The 19,570-nt window shown below is 52.1% G+C and overlaps 11 protein-coding genes across 11 annotated transcripts; 6 read left to right on the plus strand and 5 right to left on the minus strand.

The window, feature by feature from the left end:
• Positions 1 to 249: 249 nt before the first annotated feature.
• On the plus strand, positions 250 to 1,521 carry RHO25_010032 (uncharacterized protein; the record flags this gene model as incomplete). The annotated part of the gene is made up of 1 exon (XM_023601552.2): positions 250 to 1,521. One exon carries the CDS (start codon positions 250 to 252, stop codon positions 1,519 to 1,521), a length of 1,272 nt encoding a protein of 423 aa, XP_023453269.1.
• Positions 1,522 to 1,879: 358 nt separating this feature from the next.
• Positions 1,880 to 2,430, minus strand: RHO25_010033 (uncharacterized protein; the record flags this gene model as incomplete). The annotated part of the gene is made up of 3 exons (XM_023601553.2): positions 1,880 to 2,000; positions 2,056 to 2,361; positions 2,426 to 2,430. 3 exons carry the CDS (start codon positions 2,428 to 2,430, stop codon positions 1,880 to 1,882), a joined length of 432 nt encoding a protein of 143 aa, XP_023453268.1.
• Positions 2,431 to 2,765: 335 nt separating this feature from the next.
• Positions 2,766 to 4,881, plus strand: RHO25_010034 (uncharacterized protein; the record flags this gene model as incomplete). The annotated part of the gene is made up of 2 exons (XM_023601554.2): positions 2,766 to 2,839; positions 2,889 to 4,881. 2 exons carry the CDS (start codon positions 2,766 to 2,768, stop codon positions 4,879 to 4,881), a joined length of 2,067 nt encoding a protein of 688 aa, XP_023453137.1.
• Positions 4,882 to 5,775: 894 nt separating this feature from the next.
• Positions 5,776 to 7,465, plus strand: RHO25_010035 (uncharacterized protein; the record flags this gene model as incomplete). The annotated part of the gene is made up of 2 exons (XM_023601555.2): positions 5,776 to 5,892; positions 5,948 to 7,465. 2 exons carry the CDS (start codon positions 5,776 to 5,778, stop codon positions 7,463 to 7,465), a joined length of 1,635 nt encoding a protein of 544 aa, XP_023453270.1.
• A 616-nt stretch (positions 7,466 to 8,081) lies between these two features.
• Positions 8,082 to 9,901, plus strand: RHO25_010036 (uncharacterized protein; the record flags this gene model as incomplete). The annotated part of the gene is made up of 3 exons (XM_023601556.2): positions 8,082 to 9,326; positions 9,406 to 9,736; positions 9,804 to 9,901. The coding sequence occupies 3 exons, from the start codon at positions 8,082 to 8,084 to the stop codon at positions 9,899 to 9,901; spliced, it is 1,674 nt and encodes a 557-aa protein (XP_023453264.1).
• Positions 9,902 to 10,592: 691 nt separating this feature from the next.
• RHO25_010037 (uncharacterized protein) lies at positions 10,593 to 11,369 on the plus strand (the record flags this gene model as incomplete). The annotated part of the gene is made up of 1 exon (XM_023601557.1): positions 10,593 to 11,369. One exon carries the CDS (start codon positions 10,593 to 10,595, stop codon positions 11,367 to 11,369), a length of 777 nt encoding a protein of 258 aa, XP_023453263.1.
• A 63-nt stretch (positions 11,370 to 11,432) lies between these two features.
• Positions 11,433 to 11,888, minus strand: RHO25_010038 (uncharacterized protein; the record flags this gene model as incomplete). The annotated part of the gene is made up of 2 exons (XM_065603240.1): positions 11,433 to 11,818; positions 11,876 to 11,888. 2 exons carry the CDS (start codon positions 11,886 to 11,888, stop codon positions 11,433 to 11,435), a joined length of 399 nt encoding a protein of 132 aa, XP_065459312.1.
• A 1,654-nt stretch (positions 11,889 to 13,542) lies between these two features.
• RHO25_010039 (uncharacterized protein) lies at positions 13,543 to 14,221 on the plus strand (the record flags this gene model as incomplete). The annotated part of the gene is made up of 3 exons (XM_023601558.2): positions 13,543 to 13,753; positions 13,827 to 14,107; positions 14,195 to 14,221. The coding sequence occupies 3 exons, from the start codon at positions 13,543 to 13,545 to the stop codon at positions 14,219 to 14,221; spliced, it is 519 nt and encodes a 172-aa protein (XP_023453676.1).
• Positions 14,222 to 14,667: 446 nt separating this feature from the next.
• Positions 14,668 to 15,525, minus strand: RHO25_010040 (uncharacterized protein; the record flags this gene model as incomplete). Its single annotated transcript, XM_023601559.2, has 3 exons — positions 14,668 to 14,871; positions 14,937 to 15,262; positions 15,318 to 15,525. 3 exons carry the CDS (start codon positions 15,523 to 15,525, stop codon positions 14,668 to 14,670), a joined length of 738 nt encoding a protein of 245 aa, XP_023453675.1.
• Positions 15,526 to 16,791: 1,266 nt separating this feature from the next.
• Positions 16,792 to 17,499, minus strand: RHO25_010041 (uncharacterized protein; the record flags this gene model as incomplete). Its single annotated transcript, XM_023601560.2, has 1 exon — positions 16,792 to 17,499. The coding sequence occupies one exon, from the start codon at positions 17,497 to 17,499 to the stop codon at positions 16,792 to 16,794; it is 708 nt and encodes a 235-aa protein (XP_023453678.1).
• Positions 17,500 to 18,711: 1,212 nt separating this feature from the next.
• RHO25_010042 (uncharacterized protein) lies at positions 18,712 to 19,019 on the minus strand (the record flags this gene model as incomplete). The annotated part of the gene is made up of 2 exons (XM_023601561.2): positions 18,712 to 18,897; positions 18,975 to 19,019. 2 exons carry the CDS (start codon positions 19,017 to 19,019, stop codon positions 18,712 to 18,714), a joined length of 231 nt encoding a protein of 76 aa, XP_023453677.2.
• Positions 19,020 to 19,570: the final 551 nt, after the last annotated feature.

The raw sequence follows: 19,570 nt of genomic DNA on the forward strand, positions 1-19,570 counted from the left end.
CTTTCCTTCTTCTTCCCCTCTCACTACACCACTTCCAGTGATAGCCTTTCTCACCTCGTGAACGACTTCGGGCTTTGCGTTCACGCCACTTTCCCAAAAAGCTCCAGCAAGCGACAGCCCGCGATACTGTTGCGCTGCGCGCACGCCTTCCCGATTGCTTGCAGCCGCCACTTTTGAACGCTTTGCAGCGCACGGCAGAGCTGACTCGAGCTTGGAACTTGAGCCGCGTGCTTTCTTATCGTCGTCACTATGTTGAAGCAGGAAGTTACCGATGCTGTAGCGCAGCAGAATGCATCCGGCCGTGCAGAGATCGAAAGCGGATCCGTGGAAAGAGTGACAGTCGAGCCGAAGGGATCAAACAGCTCTCCGGATTCGCCGACGGATTTCAAGACTCCCTCTGGACATGGCCCGATTCATCTGGTTGGTGCAGATCCTTCGGAGCAGCGTCCGGTGCAAACGACTGTTGCAGAGCTTGAGAGACGTGAAGGAGGTCGATTTGCGTACTTGAAGAAGCCGCAATTTTACTTCATCCTGCTTTTGTCACAGGCTCTGGCTGTGACGATTACCGGAACGAACACAATTACTTCTCTGCTGCGCGAAGAGAACTGGGCTATTCCGGCTTTTCAGAGCTTGTTCAACTATATCTTGTTGAACCTCATCTATACCAGCATCACGATCTACAAATATGGCTTCAAGAAATGGGGCAAGATGATCTACAAGGATGGCTGGCGATACTTCATTCTTGGATTCTGCGATGTGCAAGGCAATTACTTCACTGTACTTGCTTACAACTACACGACTATTCTTTCTGCGCAACTGATCAACTTCTGGGCGATTGCGGTCGTCCTGCTGGTTTCTATCATCTTCCTCAAGGTTCGATACCACTGGCTGCAATACGCTGGAATTTTGATCTGCTGCGGTGGACTTGGCATCCTAGTTGCATCGGATCACATTCGTGGCACGAACGGAGGGCAAGCCGTGGATGCTGTCAAGGGAGATCTCTTCGCATTGGTCGGCGCTACATTCTATGGACTGACCAATGTTGCTGAGGAGTTCCTGGTCTCCAAGCGACCAATGTACGAAGTCATTGGTCAACTCGCATTCTGGGCTATGCCCATCAATGGTGTCCAAGCCGCCATTTTCGACCGCGCATCTTTCCGTGCTGCACAGTGGAGTGGCCAAGTCGGCGCATATCTTGTTGGATACACCCTACTTTTGACATGGTTCTACTCCGCGGTCCCTCTTCTGCTCCGCATGGCATCTGCAGCGTTCTTGAACATTGGTCTGTTGACCGGCAACTTCTGGGGCGTTATTGTTGGAATCAAGATCTTCAATCTTTCGATCCACTGGATGTATCCTATCGCATTTGTCCTGATTATGGTTGGGCATTTCATCTACTATGGCACTGAAGGAGTTTTGGGTGAGGCGAAGAAGCCTTGGCTTGGCGAGAACCAGGAAGGTGGTGATGATGGTATCGGAAGTGCTCGCAGGAGATTGGAGAACCCGAATGCGTTCTTCTAGATGACTGATGATAGCATCCTGATAGGCGGTAGGCTCATACAGCACTAGCATAACGGCCGTCTTCGTCAAATGAACAGATTGTGCGAGACCGAGTTCATACTGCGTTTCGTGCTGGTTTCTGCGTGTCTCGCATCGACCCTCTTCGGCGTGATTCACGTGAAGTGTTGAGGTCTCATTTCCATTGAATTCCATCCTGAGGGAAGCGAGATCCACACGGCCCGAGATGCTTCTTAGATTAAAAGCCGTTGTGACCAGATCCTGCACGGCCGTGCCCAAGAGGCCGCGTTATCTCAAGCACTTGGCACTTCAGAAGTGGCCTAACCAGATGGTATTGCCCGGTGGCCTGTGTGCTATTGCCTCACATTCCGCCTTGTATGGCGAAAGAAGCCAGAATGAGGACCAGAGAATTCGTGATGCCCCATGCGAAAGGAATCCACGTCGACATGCGGAAGAAACCAGCAGTATAGCAGCCAGCGAGTCTACAAACCAGTCAGCAAATGATCCACACTAGAATTTGTCAGGGGGGTCACTCACAGAATGCCTGTAACACAACCAGCAATCACAGCCTCTGTCGCTCCAATCACGGCATAGACTAGCGGCACGATCCAGATCACTTTCCAGTTCCGCCACTGCATAGCACAAGCGTAGGCTGCCGCTATCAAGTGTACGCCGCCCACGCAAATTAGTGTCCAGTAGAGTGTGAAGCGCCACATGGATTCCACGTCGTAGAGGTAGACATTTTGAGGGCCGCTTACGGGGAAGGGCCAGTAGAGGGATGGGAAGGCGGGAGGTTCGTAGGAGAGGGGTTTTTGGTAGACTTCTTGTTTGAGAAATCGGTTACTGGGGGCGGTGTTAGTTTCGATGGGGGAGAGAGGGAGTGGTAGGAGTTGAGGACTGGGCTTACGCCATGTTTTGATGTTGCTGGAGGAGTGCTGATGAGGATTGAGTGTGGTCTCATGACCCTGCTCCAATAGCTGCGTGCCGGAAAACGTGGGTGTTCATTCGAACGTCCTGATGGCACTTTTGGTAGTCAGATGAATTGCATGTTCAGATCTGATGTTGATGTCCAAAGCCACACCCCTCGAGCTCGAGCATGTGCAAGGATGCAAGGGCCAACCAAGCAGCCAATCAGCTTAGCTTCCAGGGCCTCGGCATTGACCTCACGATACCAACAACACCTCTCACTCCATCACGGTACGCGACAGAACAATCTACTTATCGAATTGTGCTTGTCTTGAGGCACGATGCCTGGCGATCGCCTACTGGGCACGCTGCTGAGGCATCTGCAGACGTATACCGACCAGCAAGATACCCCAAGGTAAATCAAATCTGAGTCGCGTTTGTTGCAACCGTCTGACAGCATATAGGCTCTTTGGAACGGCATCATCTCTTTTGACTACACTCAACAATCCACTCAATGTCACACTCTTGACAAGTCAACTCCTCTCAGCTCCAGCGATATGGGCTTATCCGGAAGGCTTGCGATCGTGCATGCGCATGATTAGCGTGTTCCATTCGGCTGCTCAAGCTCTCATCAAACACGAAAATGCCGTGAGAGACAAAGTTCCCGATGCCGAATTCTCACAGCTCCAACACGAGCGAACGCTTGCCAAAGATGACTGGATTGAGGCTGTCATCCAAGGTGCTGATGACCACTCTCCACGATGGCGACATTTGCTGGCGATTGCTGGACTGCTGCTTGGCTTTGGCAATCCTGATGATGAGAATATTTCGAATAGCATGCGACACAAGCTGGAAAGTGGGTTAGTCACTGCGGCCAATCTGGCGCTTGAGGAAACGCTGGATGACGACGAGATTGGCTGTGGTGGTATCACACTTGTGTTGAACCACTGCTTTCCTATCATGTCAAATTTTGAAAGGTCGAAACTGGACTATGATCTTCTTCTGCCAGTGCTGATGAAGACCACATTCCACTCAAGTGAGGGCTTACAATCAGCTTACTTTCTTGGAGCCCTCGATCGAGACATTCAAGTCACTGGCAATGGCAAGCTGAGGTGGCCGGAACAATCACATTCTTATCAGCGATTACAACATATGTCGTCAGGGCCGCTAGTCAAATCACTTGGACCACTATCGAGACTCATAGGACATGCCATCGAACAGGTCCGGGAGCACTGGCTTGTCACTGCCGCGTTGGACGACCTGAGCAATTTCGGCCGAACACTTATCACACAATGGCGGCAGAACAGACTGTCGAATGTCGAAAGCACAGAGCAAAGCCAATTCTTGGATGAACATACAATCACGACTACAAGCCCAGCGTTGTTCAAACTATTGCAGTCTGTTCTCTTCGCCAGTGTCATTGTCATGCGAAGTGTGCTAGGCCGCATGCTAGGGGACCCCATGCTAGCTCGCGATGAGCTGGCACCTGGCATCGCGCAACAGACACTCCATGTGCTCCGAAATATCTATTTTGTCACCACCCGCCAAGGCATGTCGACATTCTCGCAGTACAACTTCGTGTACTACACAGCGATGGACATATTAAGCCAATATCCTGGAGAAGTCGAATCCTTCTTGCGCGAGATTCAACCACCACAGATCGGAAAGGTCGCGGAACACCCCTTGGACCGGACTCTCGATCTCTTCTTCCTTAATACAGTGGAGCACTTCACACTCACCCTACCAACGCATCTCACAGCCGAAGTTGTCGTACCAGTGGTAACCTCCTACCTGGCTGCTGGCGGCAAAGGACCACTTCTGCCAGTTTTCGAAGCCGCACACAGCGTCACGTTGGCGGTATTCTCTGCGCCTCAAAATGCTCAAGCGACGATTGCGAATCTACCATTCTACGTGGACTCCCTGTTCAGAGTCTTCCCTTCGAATCTTTCGGCTCGCCAATTCCGATTGGCATTCAAGTCGCTGCTCAAGCTTACATCGCCGCCTTCATCGCTGGCAGTGGAGCAACCAATGATGCCGGCTGTGCTTCTCGATTTGCTACATGAGCGAGCCTTGAATGCACAGACTTCACCGATACCCATTCGCTCAGACTCACCAGAAGCAGCTGTCGAGTCACCAGTGGCTGTGTCTGAACAGGCCGTTCACACATTGACCGTCATCGACGGTCTCACGCAAATTCCACTGGATTTACTTGACGAATGGCTACCCATTACCGCGGACATGATTCACGATATACAAGACATGAAAATGCGAGAGCATTGCAAAAATCACTTCTGGCATATACTCGTCTCTAGTGGAGAGCTTGACCCGGAACGAAGTCGCGTATGTCATGCTTGGTGGAGCACGAGCGGCGGCAAAGAGTGGGTGTTGTACGGGAGAGATGAGGCAGCAATAATGAGTGGTGGTCTGGACGATGGATCGGTAGTGAGTAAGCTGTAAGAATAGGAGTGCATTGATGACATCGGTTTTGTCGATCAGAACTTCAGAGCATCATAGGAGAATGTCATCATTACCATTAATGACAGTTACGAAAGGACATAAAAGGAACTCTGTGCGCAGACTCGACGCCGCCCATATGGTACCGCCGACCAGCGCTACTGCATGTCTCAGCTGAGTAGCACAATGGTAGCTTTTGAAGTGGCTGCCGCAAAGGGGATTTGAGAAACCAAGCATGTGGCATCACCGTTGTCTCGGTTCTTGACTCGCTTGCTAGTGTTGGCTTGCTCGAACCATGGTCAGTGTCATGCAAGATCTCCTTTCTCCGACCCAGAGAAGAAGGTGAGATCTTGACCTTGTGTCGCTGTCGTGGCGGCGTGTGGCTTGTGGCTGAGCAGAGCTGGCACAGTATAGAGTTTCACATTGAACCCCGCGGGCTGGTGTTCTCGACCTGCAAGGACCTTTGCTATTCCTCTCGTTCCTCTTTCACTGCAGGCAGAACACGTGGGTGAAGAGATATGCAGATGCTGTGCAGCTCTTCCCTGTTTTCCGTATTTTGCTTGTAATCTGGCTAGTTTCGCAGTTTGATGAGCAGAAGCTCGTACAGCACGCGCGCATAGACAAACATTTTGGCAAGGTGACGTACGCGTACAACACGACACGACATGGTCGTGAACAAGGAACTGCCCACTCGTCTCCTCTCCACTTTGTTTGCGTTGCGGCAAGACCGGTGAACGTGCGGCGGAAGCTTCACTTCGTACTAACTTTCTTGTCTTTCCATCTTCCTTGCATTTCGCGCGACTGAACGCGGAAGCCATTGAGCTTGGTCCGCTGAGCATTGGAAACAGGGCAGCTAGCCATTGACCACGTTCGAATTCCAGCAACGATTCAGTCAACATGTTCAAGACGGTGCAGCGCACTGCGCACAAGGTCGGCAGCAAGAGGTCGGCGGATCAGCAAGATGTTGGATCAGTGATTGCGGAATTCAAGGCCACGGATGACATGCTCCTGCGCGTACGCATTCCAACTTCAGCTTCCTGGCTGTCAACTCGAGCTGACACCTTTCTAGCTTGAAAAGGACATAACCATCTGGCGCAATGGCTGGGAAGAAATCCTCAAATACCAGTACGACGCCTCCGAAGCCTTCGCCTCGATTTACAAACCCATCGAACCACCGCCCGAGCCCACCACGAACCGCAGCCCGCCAGTGCAAACACCCCACGAGCAAATGCAGAAATGCCTTGGTCTGCAGAAGATGTACAGCGAGCTGAAGGCGGACTTGAAGCAGGAGATTGGCATGATCGACAACAAAATCGTCAGACCAGTGAAGGAAGCCAAAGCAGCGACCAAGTCGCTTCAGAAAACCATGAAACATCGCGAGAATATGAAAGTGGATTTTGAGCGATTCCTCAGTAGGGCTGAACATGCGCGGAGGAAAGAAGTCAAGACGATGAAGGAGGAGGCTGCATTGGCGAAGCACGAAGCGGATCTTCAACAGGCGCAGATCGATTACCAGACTGCTGATGATCAGATCAAGCAGTACTTCCCGCCTGTTATTGAGGCTATTCAGGCACTGCTGCCGTTCCTTCTCACGGCTCAGATTGAAATCCAGACAACGCTGGTAGGGCAGCTATACACGAGCTTGGACGCATACTGCAGACAACAGGGTATTCCGAGCCCTGCGCCGAGTGATGGGGAAATAGTCTCCGTTTGGGACTCGGAATTTTCGAGCCTGCGGAAGGAGTGGGAGTCACATTCGGAATTGCTGAGGGGCGGGAAAGCCATTCATTTGGCTATGAACACGCCTACCGCGGAGCATACCTACACAGGACTAGGTATCAGGACCAAGTCTTCGGCGCTGGTCTCACGCGGCAAAGCTTCGATGCCTGGAAAGTCAGCACCACCAGTGCCTCGTCCCGCAGGTAGCAGCAATGGAACCAGTCCTCGACCGCAGCAGATCACATATCCAGGAGCTGAGCAGGAGGAGGAAGATGCGCCGCCAAAGCCACCACGGCCAGGGGCAATGCCATCACCCTCACCGAAGTTTGGTGCTTCACCACTCCCATCTCCCGGTATTCCTTCAAACAAGCCCCGCATGCCATCCACGACGGCGAACGGCTACCCGGCAGACCGCAAATCGCCAGGAGGTCTCATGCCAACGTACCCTTCGCAAGCTCCCCCGGCATATACGGAATCCCAGGCTTCTACTTCATCAGCACACTATGTCACCCCTCCAAACGCTCTTTCGCGCGTGTCTTCACACAACGATTACTTCTCTACCGTCAACACAGGCATGCCACATTTGAATCGACAAAAGTCATCGCAATCGATTGGTGCATCAGTGGCCAGTATTGCCGCTGCAAAGAAGAAGCCTCCGCCACCGGTGCCGGCCAAGAGGATTGGTTCGGCTCCAATGTTGTATGTCACAGCGTTGTATGACTTCGAAGGTCAGACTCCTGAGGATCTGCCGTTCAGAGAGGGCGATCGGATCAAGGTGATTAAGAAGACTGAGAGTACGGATGATTGGTGGGAGGGAGAGCTCAATGGGAGGAAGGGAAGCTTTCCTGCGAATTATGTGCATTTGTGAAAATGCTACAGGAGGGTGTGAATGGTTGTCCTGATCGAACGAGCTACAAGAAGGCAGGGGACTGTGGCATGAGTAGATTAACAAGGTCACTGAGTTCCTTACGCGCCTGAGCTGAGTGACGGGCTCAGATGAGAATTGTGCAGGCCAGGATTGAGGCATTGGCTCTTGTGTAATGGAGCTTCTGGGGTACTTGTCGTTGTCCATATCCCTCCGATGTGCATAGTGAGCATAGCATAGCAGAGGCATCCAAAGGGCATTGATATTATATGTAGATGGCTCGTGCTGCATTGAAGACATTCGGCTCGAGCTTCCGACGTCATCGTGGAGCGACCAGGATAGCTCGTCCTCACGAACGATCATCGACCTGCTTTTTGACAGGTCCACTTTGTACAACCACGCACGCCGATCTCCGCACTGCACATTCGAGAAAGCCATCTGCCCGAGCGCGAGAGCCATAATCCCGGGCAAGGCCATTCGAGGCGTGATCGATAGAAGCACGGCATAGAGCGCAGCTACGCGCGTCGGAGAGAGCTCTGTCAGCACGTGGGCGTGTCGGACCATCGCCAGATCCACCAGCACCAATTCGCTGCCTCATTCTACACCAACAGAAACAGCCATGGCGTCCACAAACGAGACTTCACCTCTCCTCCCCACCACCAGTTCCTCGTCCGCCTCCGCGCCGCGACCGACACCTACCAAACCAAAGCGCAATGTCACCTTCAACTCGACCATTTCCACAGCTTCTCCTCCCAATCGACAACGACCGACGCCTTTATCTTCTACTCCGCCCTCTCACGCCGTCAACAATGGCTTCGGGTCCTCCGCCATCGATTCCAAACAGAGCACGCTTTCCGCGCTGAACAGCAAACTGCGAAGACGAAACTCCTCCGGCGCTGCGATTCAAATGCCCAATCTCAACCCAGCCAGCAAAATTGGCCCTCAACGCACAACGCGAACAGCATCCAAACTCAAACTCCTTCCTAACCCAGACATTGGTGATGACGGGCCCGAAGAGGAGAGCGGACGAGACGTTTACTCCCAATTCACACGCATCAAAGATCCTACTGCGCGTCGAGATGCCGCGCGGCTGGGCAAGGAAGATCGGCAGCGGTTGCCTCGCGTTACGGCGTACTGTACAGCTTCGAGCTACCGGATTGAGGAGCTGATGCGGTTTCTGAAGGGGAGGACGAAGACGAAAGGCGCGAATCCGAAGTTGTTTGACGAGTGTTTGTACTCGCCATATTCGTACAAAAAAGATGATTTGAGGCCCAGATCACCTGGAGGGTTGAAGAGAGCGTCTAGTGGTGGCAGCGGCAATAACGAAGGTTCAGTGCTGTTCGAGGAAGAGGATCCAGAGGTGGTGCACAGTCAGCCCATCAGGAGATTTAGTGATTCGGCGATTGAGGTTGACGAGAACGCGAGGGAGAGGAGAGAGGACTTGATCGATTTGAACAATGGTGGTGCTGGTTCGTCTGGGAATGGCGAACCTACGATACCTACTGCGTCCTCAAGTACGGAGATCTCGAGAGCGGCGGACGACGGGGAACTCGGAACCGGAACCTCGATCGAACGCGACCCGGAGATGGATATCACGGTGCATATTCCCGAAGTTTTTCTTTTTGAGTACGGCGTCGTGGTGATATGGGGAATGTCCGTGAAAGAAGAACAGAGATTCTTGAAAGAGATCTCCAAGTTTGAACAGGAAAAGCTGGGAAAAGATGATGTACAGACGGAAGAATTCAACTTTTACTACACGAGGGAGTATCAGGCACGGATATACAATGATTTCATATCATTGCGTGAGAAGAGGAACTATATGACCAAGTTGGCCATCAGCCATGCTTTGGCGCAGTCGACAAAGGTATGCGTCTCTGCAGCATTGGAGCACGATTGCCATTGCGTGTAAGAGTGAAGCAGGACTTACTAACCCATCTCATTAGACCTCACTTTACGAAGACCTCCTCGATGCCACTATCAGCACGACTCAGACGATCCCCTCGCAAATCGCTTCCACAGGCCGGATCCAAATGACACGAAAAGAAATTAACATGCAAATCGGAGAGCTGTTTATCTTGCGGATCAATATCCATCTTCAAGGTTCTGTGCTCGATGCTCCGGAGCTCATGTGGGCGGAACCCCAGCTCGAACCCGTATATGTTGCCGTGAGAAGTTATTTGGAAATGGACCAGAGAGTGGCGTTGTTGCAAGAGCGGGTGGGTGTCATTGCGGATTTGTTGGCGGTCTTGAAGGATCAGTTGAGTCATACGCATGGTGAGTTCACGGTCCTATTACTGATATCAGGGTGTCGTGAGAGATGAGACTGACTTTGTGACTTTAGGTGAATATCTGGAGTGGATCGTGATCGTCCTCATCGCAGCCGAGATTCTGGTCGCGGCGATCAATATCGTGGTGGACCTGTATGCTGGTGTGGATTAGAGTCGAATATGGGTTTTCATTCGCGCTGCGGGAGATGTGCAAAGGGAAGTGCAGAGTTGAGCTTCAACGCAGTAAGATGCCATCTAAGGAGCATGTACTACATGGCGCGAGAAGTTTGTAAGAGCGGCGAGAAAGATGATGGACTTGTAATGGTGCTGTGTGAACTGTACGTTTGAGCATTGTGTGGACAAAAGAAGACGAGAAGACGAAGAGGACATTGTGCACACAGTTTATATATCCATGGCAGACAGGAGCTGTACAAAATGGGACTTCGCAAGGAGGGCACTTTTCGGAGACCGAGCATATTTTCCTCGAGTGTGCTGACATGTGACTATGCCCTTCGCTCATTTGAGGCCTGATCTTTTCATGGAACCTGGCCAGGGAATAAAGTAATGCCAAGCATGAAGCTCTGTCTGTTCTACTTAAGCTTTGGTCGTCTTGCTTGGACATCTCACATCTTGCATCTGCCAGGAACCACACCTCACGCTTCGAACTATCGCATGTATTGCTGAATGTTGCGTGAGCAGACACTGCGCAAGAGGTAGGTCGGTCCTGCACTAATCCCTCACAGCGAGCTGTCAGAACGTTCTTTCCTCAAGAAATTTCCTCCCTTCTTGTCTCATCGGTCTACATTTCACGACATCTGTCTTGATTTTTGCTCAAGTCTGCCACCGTAACACGTTCTGCCGTCATGGCGTCGGCGACAAACAACGAGTGGACTTCTGTGCCTTCTCGCAAGGGTAAGAAGTCACGACCTTCACAAGCTCAACCTGTCAGCCATGGGCACGCCAATGGTCCCCCACCTGTTTCCCGCGATCTCACTATGTCGGACATCAAACGCGATTTCGATACCAAAAGGAAGCAGTGGAAGAAGACAGAATGTAGGAAGCAACTACTCAAATTGGTTGATTGGGTTCTGGATGCCAGAGGTCCGGGAAGAATGGAGAAGTTCGTCTGTCTGGGGAGTGGCAGTCTGAGTCGGGATAACGTAGAATGTAGGAGAAGGAGTCTGTGGCAGGTTGTAGTGTTTTGGGATTTGGTGGAGTATGTGAGAGGGCAGCAAGAGAAGGGAGAAGACGTGGAAGGGGGAGACGGGGTGTGGGTCAGTGATCCAGCGTATACGGAACTGGATCGAGAATATTTCAAGACGCTGGGAATCAAGGTCGTGGATGTCGACAGAAATGCGAAGGGATTGGGCGAGGTGAGGGAATACCTTGGAGAAGGAACTCTGTTATTTGAGCCTTTCGTGGACATGAACGCGGACATGATGAGGGATTTGGTGGAGCGGGATGTTGGGATCTATGTTGGGAGCTCTGCGGGCGGGCTGCAGAAGAGAGGAGGTGAACTGGGTGAGTTGGCGAAGAAGTTTGGCTCGAACAGGACGATGAGAAGGTTCCCGGTTTTCGAAGTCGACCCGAATGTCTTTGATGGGATGGAATTATACTGGAAAGAGGAGTCTGAGGACTGAGAATGGAATCCAGGAGTACCAGCCTTTGACTACACGAGAGCAATCGATTGTTTCTCTACGACTCTACTTCATCAGATCCTCTGGCTTCAGCATACCAGTCTTGAGCATAGCAACAAGCGCTGCGCTCGGGTCCGAAAAGATCTCCGTTCTCGAGATCTTGATCTGCCCTCCTTCCTCCCGGAAAGCAAACTTGAACGCAGAAGGAATGGCGCCATCCCAAGTCTTTCCACTTGGATCCGCGATATTGTGGCCCTGGCCCGGAACTTGCAGGTTCCAGAAGAGGGTTGCAAGCCCTGTGAGCTTCCAGGTATCCGAGCCTGTCTGGACAGCTGTGGCATAAGTTGGGGAGTGCAAGTGTTCTTTGAAAGGAGCATAGAGTTCCTTGCTTATAGCCTCCCAAGATGCATCACCTCCGTTGCGGACTTCGCCAGTGGATTTGACGAGGACGTCTGGTTTAGCTATGGTCAGGATTGATCGATGGGCTTGCGTGGAGGCATTGAACTTACGGTCATCCGTCATCCAACTTGGAACGCTCAGCTGGGTTATCGAACAGCTTGCCATCTATTGCGGTCTTGGTGTAAGTCTCTAACCATCCCATGGCTGGGTGCTTCCGGCTGGTTTCGTTCCAGCTGCCGTTATGGACGTAGACTGGTTCGGTAGGGTAAGCTGTGGTTGCCATTCTGAGTACGATTCTGACGGCGGGCGATGCTGGCTCTTTGCTCAGGAAGGCTATAAGTCTCCGTTGACTGTTCCACGCGCGAGGTGGCTCTTCTTATGCTGCTGGAGACGCGCCTCAAACCCCGCGAGCTGGACGCCTCGAAAGTCCAGTGCCAGTGGGTCCTGTGGTCCCTGTGGTCACAATGCGTGAAGACGCCGGAGCTGCCGAGTAACATCAAGCCTGCAGAAGCCTTCCACGATGGTGTTCCAGTATCATTGGCACAACCTCACCGTGCGCACGCCACGTGTAAGCAGAAAGCTTGAGAGCTCTGGCATGTTGACATCCGGAACTTGGAAGCTTAGCGAGAGGCTTGAGGCTGAAGTCTCAGCTGATGTTTTGGGCCAATGGGTTGCCATGACTTCGCTTGAGGTTTTCACCGGTCAACGTGGTCAACTGCCAATCTTGTGCGATCATTTCGGGCACGTATACGTGACTGCAGTATATCGATGGACAAGATCGGTTCGTGCCCAGCCATATGGATCATGAGGGCCTGAGCAGACCCTGCGCCTCGCAGAAACGCCTCGTCCTCTCCACGCCATTTGATGCAAATCCCAAGGCGTGGCAGAAGAGTACACGGCTACTGGCCTGAACGAACTGGATGGTGCTCCCAGCAACGACGTCCTTCCCATCATTACATTACGGCTTGGAGTTATCGAACAATCGCTTGTCGCGCTGCCCACAAGGACCGCGGACAATGGCTGGAAAGATGCTCGGCGGCAGCTGAGCGTGCCAATGCAACCAATGCTGAGACAGATGCTCAATACTCAACCCAAATCACAAATTCGGCCCCAACAAAAAAGGCTTCCTTCTGCCACTTCTTGAAGGCATTTCTCTGGCGGTCGATGCAGCTCAACACGTATATCACTCCGATGCACCATAATTATCGATACTCTCACCTTCACAGGCATCTCTGGCTTGCTGCTCGCAATCCCACCTCGATGGACTCCATATGAATGTATTCGGCGAAGTGCTTACTGCACACTGCAATAGTGACATGAAAGCAAGGCGTCGGCTTCAAGATTTTTCTTACTCTTTGTCAATCCTGAATGAACATTGGGCGATTGGGACACGAGTTGACTCTTTGACTTTGCAACTAAGAGTGCAGCGAGCAGCACCTAATCGCGTTGCAACGTGCACTATGGCGAAGGCGTCCTATGCAGAATGAGCAAGACGTGAGCTTTTCCTGCGCTATGAACATGCAACAGAAAGGTCAAACCGGCGATTCCACGTATAGAACATTTACGAGCTTCTTGCTGTGATATCTACATTCGAACGAAGTTGGCCGAGGCCTCAATGCTTGCCCGATCGACCCCACTTAGAGCTTCGTTCATTCATATCCACAAGCACACCATATCCTGCAACACTCACTTTGCGTGTGCGACCAAAGATTGCCTAACATAGTAGCCTACAGAATATACACCAATCGCCAAGAACACTTTCACTGCAAAACGAACGATGGCCGAAGCATCAAGCGCTCACGATCACGATCACGCCCACCCACCTCCAGCTCCCGAAGATGCTTGGAAAACTTCAGGCGTCCGTGTAATTCCCTCCGACTCCCTCGAGCCAGTAGGAGGTCAACACATGACCCCAGGAATGGATCGCGCCGCCGCAATCAACTTCGCCAGAGTAGGAGCCCAAAAGCTCTGGGCTGGTACAGTCCACAGTAAGCCTCATCCTCTCCACATCTCTCCCACCAGTGAACCACAAACAAATCATACTAAACACTCACCCCCAAGTCCACGCAAACGCCAAAACCGGAGCCCACCACCACGGCCACCTGGAATCCGTAATCTACGTCCTCAAAGGCCGAGCTCGCATGCGATGGGGCGAGAAACTCGAATTCACAGCCGAAGCCGGACCGGGAGATTTCATTTATGTTCCACCTTATGTTCCTCATCAGGAAATTAATGCGAGTGCGGATGAGAAGTTGGAGTGTGTTTTGATGAGGAGTGATAGTGAGGCGATTGCGGTGAATTTACCGGATGTGGAGCCTGTGGAGAAGCCGGAGACTGTGAAGGTATGTCTTGAGTAAAAGGGGCAAGAGGGAAGGGAGAAGAGGGGGAATGGTGGTGTTGTATGTGCTGTGCTGACTCGTTTTCTGCAGTGGATTGATCCGACGCATCCAGAGTAGTGGAAAGTGGACTTAGCTATATCTTGGCGAGACGCGTCTGAAAGAGGTGCATTCACTTGATTCGAAAGTTGAGCATTTCAGGAAGGACAGAGATATGCCTTCCCCTGTGCAGCGCAAGTATTTATGCTTCTTCCCCGTGGCCATATCAGTCCGGAACCCAGACATCGCACAGCAGTTGAAAATTAGTGTCTGAACTTGATAAGTCTCTATTAACGCATAACTTTGAATCTGCGACTGTGACTGCTTGATGCCCCAAGTTCTGTAATAAAGTGAGAAAAAAATGCACAACCTCCATCAACGCCGTGCCAAATTCCTTCCGGGATATCATTTTGAGCGGCCGGCCCACACGTCCCGTGGCCCTATGCTTTCAGGTATGCACAAGAAGAGGTTAAAAAGAGAGTCATGATCGTCGTGGTTTTTCTTGTCGCTGGTCGATGGTCGGGGTTTTATAATAAATTGTACATGAACAAAGAGACCATCGCGGCGATTGATAGTGCTCCGGAGGGTATTGCTGAACTTGAGGCGCCTGCTGTGAGGGCTTGTGTTGTGAAGTATTTGTTGAAGCCGAGATTTGTGCTGTTGTAGCAGTTTTGTGGTGTGACTTCCTCGATGTCTTCGTCGTCGGGCTCGACGAGTGTTATGTCAACGCACTGTATGTAGAACTTTGTCAGCATTCCTGTGCGGCTGAAGCTATTCTCGAAACCCCAATACTCACGCTGTATAGTGCTGCGCCGTGTTGCGCAGTTTCTATCACTTGTAATGTGATGTTTTGGCCAACTGTGAGATTCAAGCTTGCCGGAAAGCGTACTTGTGGCAGACAAAATTGTCCGTTGTATTGGAAATTGTCGGGCCCTGTCACCTCGAAAGGCCCCACGACGGGATGCGACATGTTCGGCGGCGCCACTTGCCCTTGGGCGATTATCCCGATGTTGACGTAGAATAGCGCTTTTTTGTGTCCTGGAAACCATCCGGGCTGTACTGATAATGCTCCTCCTCCTACTGGCCATTTCGTTCGGTTCTGTGCTTGAGGAAGTCCACCGCCTGTCATCAATCCGTTAGCCATGGTCTGTCGCAAGGCGCGAGATTTTCTGCTTACATGGATACATCCACTGCATGCCGAAGGGAAACTCATATTCTCCCGTGCTGTTGTTGTAATCTATGCCGATCGTGTCGATGTTGTTCTGCGGTAGTTCGCCCGTGGTGTGTAGATTGTTCCCTCGCCATCCCGGATATGTGATCACAGTATGCGCAGCTGCAAGCTGGATAGTCGTAGCTGCCACTAACAGCGAACTGAAGCCATACATGTCTGGTATGCAAGTATGCGACCACTCTCTGAAGCTCTTTCAATGCGACTCCTCGCTTGTCCGTTTCCTGTGGAGCATGCAACCGGCGCGGGCTCGTCGACGATAGCTGCAGGCGGTAAATATGAAACAGGCAGAGAGGCAGGCAGGCGTACAGAGAGGTCAGCGCGTACAGATGACAAGAGAGTGAGACTAGGAGGGAAGGATGGCTGCGGAGTGTACTATGTTAAACCTACAGAGCGTGCGTAAGGCGGCCCAGGGCAGTCTGCGTGAGCCGGAAAGCTCGAATCGTGGAAGTGATAGGCGCCTGCAGTGAGAATGCCACATCCTGTGCATCCCACGAGCGTGGTGGCGACCCTTGGCACATATAGAAGGGCTGGTTGGTAGAGATGCGGCACAGCACATTTGCCGCTAGGATGGAAGCAGGTATTCGCTCGTGATCGAGAAGCCAGGCTTGTGATCCGACGAGCGACAGGGTGCAATTCCTGCACCATCCTGCACGCGAGTGGTGCCCTGCGCTACACGTCCGCTGCGTGTGGTGCAGTCGAGAGGGAGACTTTGCCGTTTCAGCTCGCTGTAAGCGCCCACATTTAAGCTTCCGCTGTGGAGCATGAGGTGGCTGGCCAATGAGCATCGCTTGCCGCTCTCTTCACCACATCGACTCCACCTACGAGCATTGACCGACTGCTGCTCAAATCTGGTAGACGTTCAGAACATCGATATAACGTGAAGAGTGGCCCGATGGACTGACTGCCGACATGAAGCATGTCTTTTCTCCGGCATCGAGCTACGGAGGTCTCAGATGCTTTCAACAGAATGTTGAGCAGGAATAGGATCAGCTGCATGTTTTAGACCTCTGCACAACAGTAAGCACAGCTCGCCTGAAAGACAACGACTGCGGCGAACGCGCAAGCTTCCTCGTTGCCGCTTTGCGGTCGTGCTTCTGCCATTATTGAAGCCATCAATGCATCTATTGAAGTCTGTCAATCGCGCGCCTGTTAGTATCTTGATAAGAGCACGCTATGCAATGTCCACGCTGCCAACAGAGCGCTTCCCAGATGTATAAATCGAGCGCTAAAGAGCTTGGCGAAGGATCCAGATCTTCAAATCCTGCAGGAAGCATGTAGCTGTCCGGCTAAAGCTATGTAAAAGAGATCTTCGTAAGTCATCAGACATCTACAGCAATCGACAGTCTTCAGGACAATTTCATCTACAATCTCATCATCAGTCTTCGATATGTGTCTCATCTCGGTGACACAGTGATAATTCCTATTCCTCAGTCCAGTGCTTGTCACCAATTCTGACGAAATCTTCCTCATTCGAAGTTCTCTTCTTGAAGATGCCAGAGAGGGCTGATCTCATCCGATTGCCAAACTTGTCTGCTTGGCGTGCGGGTTCTGCTGCATCATCACTCTTTGTTTGACGTGAGCTGTGCGATTTCGCCGTAGGTCTGGTCGACATTGTGCCCGGAAGTACCCTGATTCCAGAATGATCCTCATCTGAGTTCGCGTCCGTGTGATCCAGTGACTTGCCACGTGTGCTATCCGGCGGCGTCAATGGTGGCGCAGGTCCTCCGGGAATCCTGACAGGGTTCACGAGGCCAGACCGTGAGGCGGCCGTGCTCATCGTAGGCGCGAAGTCCAGCGGTGTCTCGTAAGGCGCTGGTTGGCCAGCACTCCAATGTTGGCCATGTGGCTCGACGGGCGATCCTTCACTGATCGAATGGTACTTGCGGGAGTGCTGCTTGGGACTTGGCTCCTTTTTGCTTGCATCACGTCCAGAGACACTGTTACTGCGTGCCGTCCAGAGTGCGGGCAAAGCATGACGTTCTGCTGCTGAGAGCTCGTTTGCAGTACCTGCGTCGGCGAATGGCACTTGCTTAGTAGCGGCTCGTTCCCAGGGTGGAGTGCCAGTGTCTTGTCTTCTTGGTTCTCCCGCGTGGTGGCTGGTGGCCTGTGGAGACGTCTCTCGTTCCATGGCTCGTGCCAAGTATGTGACTGCTCATGCAGAGCGGCCAACGTAGCATTCGATATTGCGGGAAGGGAGACCTGACCAGCAGGAAATGTGGCTTATAGTGACGGACGTCGAACTCGGAGTTCTCTGCGACAAAGTGAGACTGAAAGAACGCCCCAGCTGTTCCTTCAGCTAAGCGAACAAATGTAAGAATGCACAAGCACTCGGGACCCGCACACCTTGCAAAGGTGGCGAGCGAGTGGTAGTTCAGGTGTCATCGACTGGCCGGCTCGCCTGGCTGTATATGAACACCGCAATGCCTGGCATGATGCCTGTCCGGAGGAAGCGCGCCATGGCAAGCTATTTGCAGGTCGGGATCAGCTCTGCTGCACTCGCTAGTGCAGAGTGCCGGTATGGATGAGGTCAGGCTACTTCCAGCTGCATGCGAGCAATATACACCTTGGAGCCTAGGACCAGAGAGGCAGTGCTCTGCACAGCGGCAGGCTCGTTGCGCGCTCAAGTCGTCTGCGGCCTCTCACGATCGAAACAAGAACACGCGCGGATGTTGCAGTGCCGCCGTCGCACTCGTAGCACGCGACAAGTTGGGCGAGAACAGGCGCTTGGTGCAGCAGTTTGTGATCATGACAAGGAAAGGGGAGATCAAGCTCGCGTAGCCGCTGGAGTTGGAGCTGGAGTGAACTTGTGGATCCACGCTAGTTCTCGTGCACCAATCATGATGCATTGCCGAAATCCTTGCCGCTGAAGAGGAGATGCAAAAGCACGAAGTTCGCTCTCAAATATTCTACATACATGTGAAGGCATCTGCAGAAACTTGCTGATCTAGCAGCAGATGGTGCAAACTATCAGTTGAAAACTTCAATTGTCTTTGCACGCGCCGCTCGGGCGCAGCAGATCTGCGAAGTGCAGCACTTAACGAGAAAGTCGCGATGTCTTGGATCGAAACGAACTTCAGCAGTGTCTGGTCTACTGTCACCGTGGCTCTCAAGGTCTCATCACAGTGACCAGATTTCTGATCCGGATATTCTGGCCATTCTCAGCGCTGGTGAGCAAAAGCCTCGTGAAACCAAGGCCTGTCCCGATCAAGCATTGTCAAGCACTGCCCAGGAGCATGGCCCGACTAGGTCACAATGCCCTAATCAGAAGATTCTCCTCATTCCACGCTTCCCGAAATCGTCTTCGCCTCTCACTATCTTCCCCATTAACGTCTCATCGACTTCATCTAACGCTGTATTCGACAAAACTTCCCATAACTTCCTTTCGATCTCTGAGAATTGACAATGACACTTCGCAGCAAAAGCCCTTCGTAAACAGGACGTAAGAGTCGGCGGCCTTGGAGCCCCACAGCAAGGAAAAAAAGCTGTTTGAAGATAAGGCAGAGATGCCAGTTCGGTCTCCAAAGCTCTGTAATCACAGATGTCAGCACATTGACAATCAACATTGAAGCAGACAAGAGAGAGAATAAAAGGAGGGACACATACTTCCTCGCCCACGATTCCTTCCCTCCTTCTTTCTGCACTCCACATTCATCCAATGCTAAACCCTCAAACAAACTCCCATAAAACCCCACCCCAAACTTCAACCCCATCTCCTCACAAACCATCTCCGTCTCCCTCATCTCAATTAATTTCCTCCTCCTCTCTTCTTCCTCTTTCGTCCCACCTCCCGAACTCTCCCACCAGCGATTTCCTTCGATTTTCGGCAGTGTTTCCAACAACCCGCTTGCGCGTAATATGCGATTTTGCGCTAAAAGCGCCAGCAACATGCAAGCGAGACTTATTGCAGGGAGACCATTGAGGAGGGCGACTTTATGGCAGTAGGAACCTTGGTCTTGGAGGCGGTAGAGGAGGAGGAGACCGGTTTTGTGGAGGGTGGACCAGCGGGGGTTGAGGAGCCAGAGGGTGGACGTGGAGCAGGAGGGGCAGTGGTGGTGGGTGTGGGTTGTGGGATTGTTCTTGTTGGTGGTTCCGAGAGATGGGTATTTGTCGACGAGGTTTGAGAGGACCTGAAGGCGCGTATGGTATGTTGAGAGGTTGGCGAAGGTTGTGATTTGGTCCAGCGAAGGGAAGTGGTTGGA

The sequence above is a fragment of the Cercospora beticola genome, chromosome 6 (genome assembly GCF_033473495.1).
Source record: "Cercospora beticola chromosome 6, complete sequence".
NCBI classification, from domain to species: Eukaryota; Fungi; Ascomycota; class Dothideomycetes; order Mycosphaerellales; family Mycosphaerellaceae; genus Cercospora; species Cercospora beticola.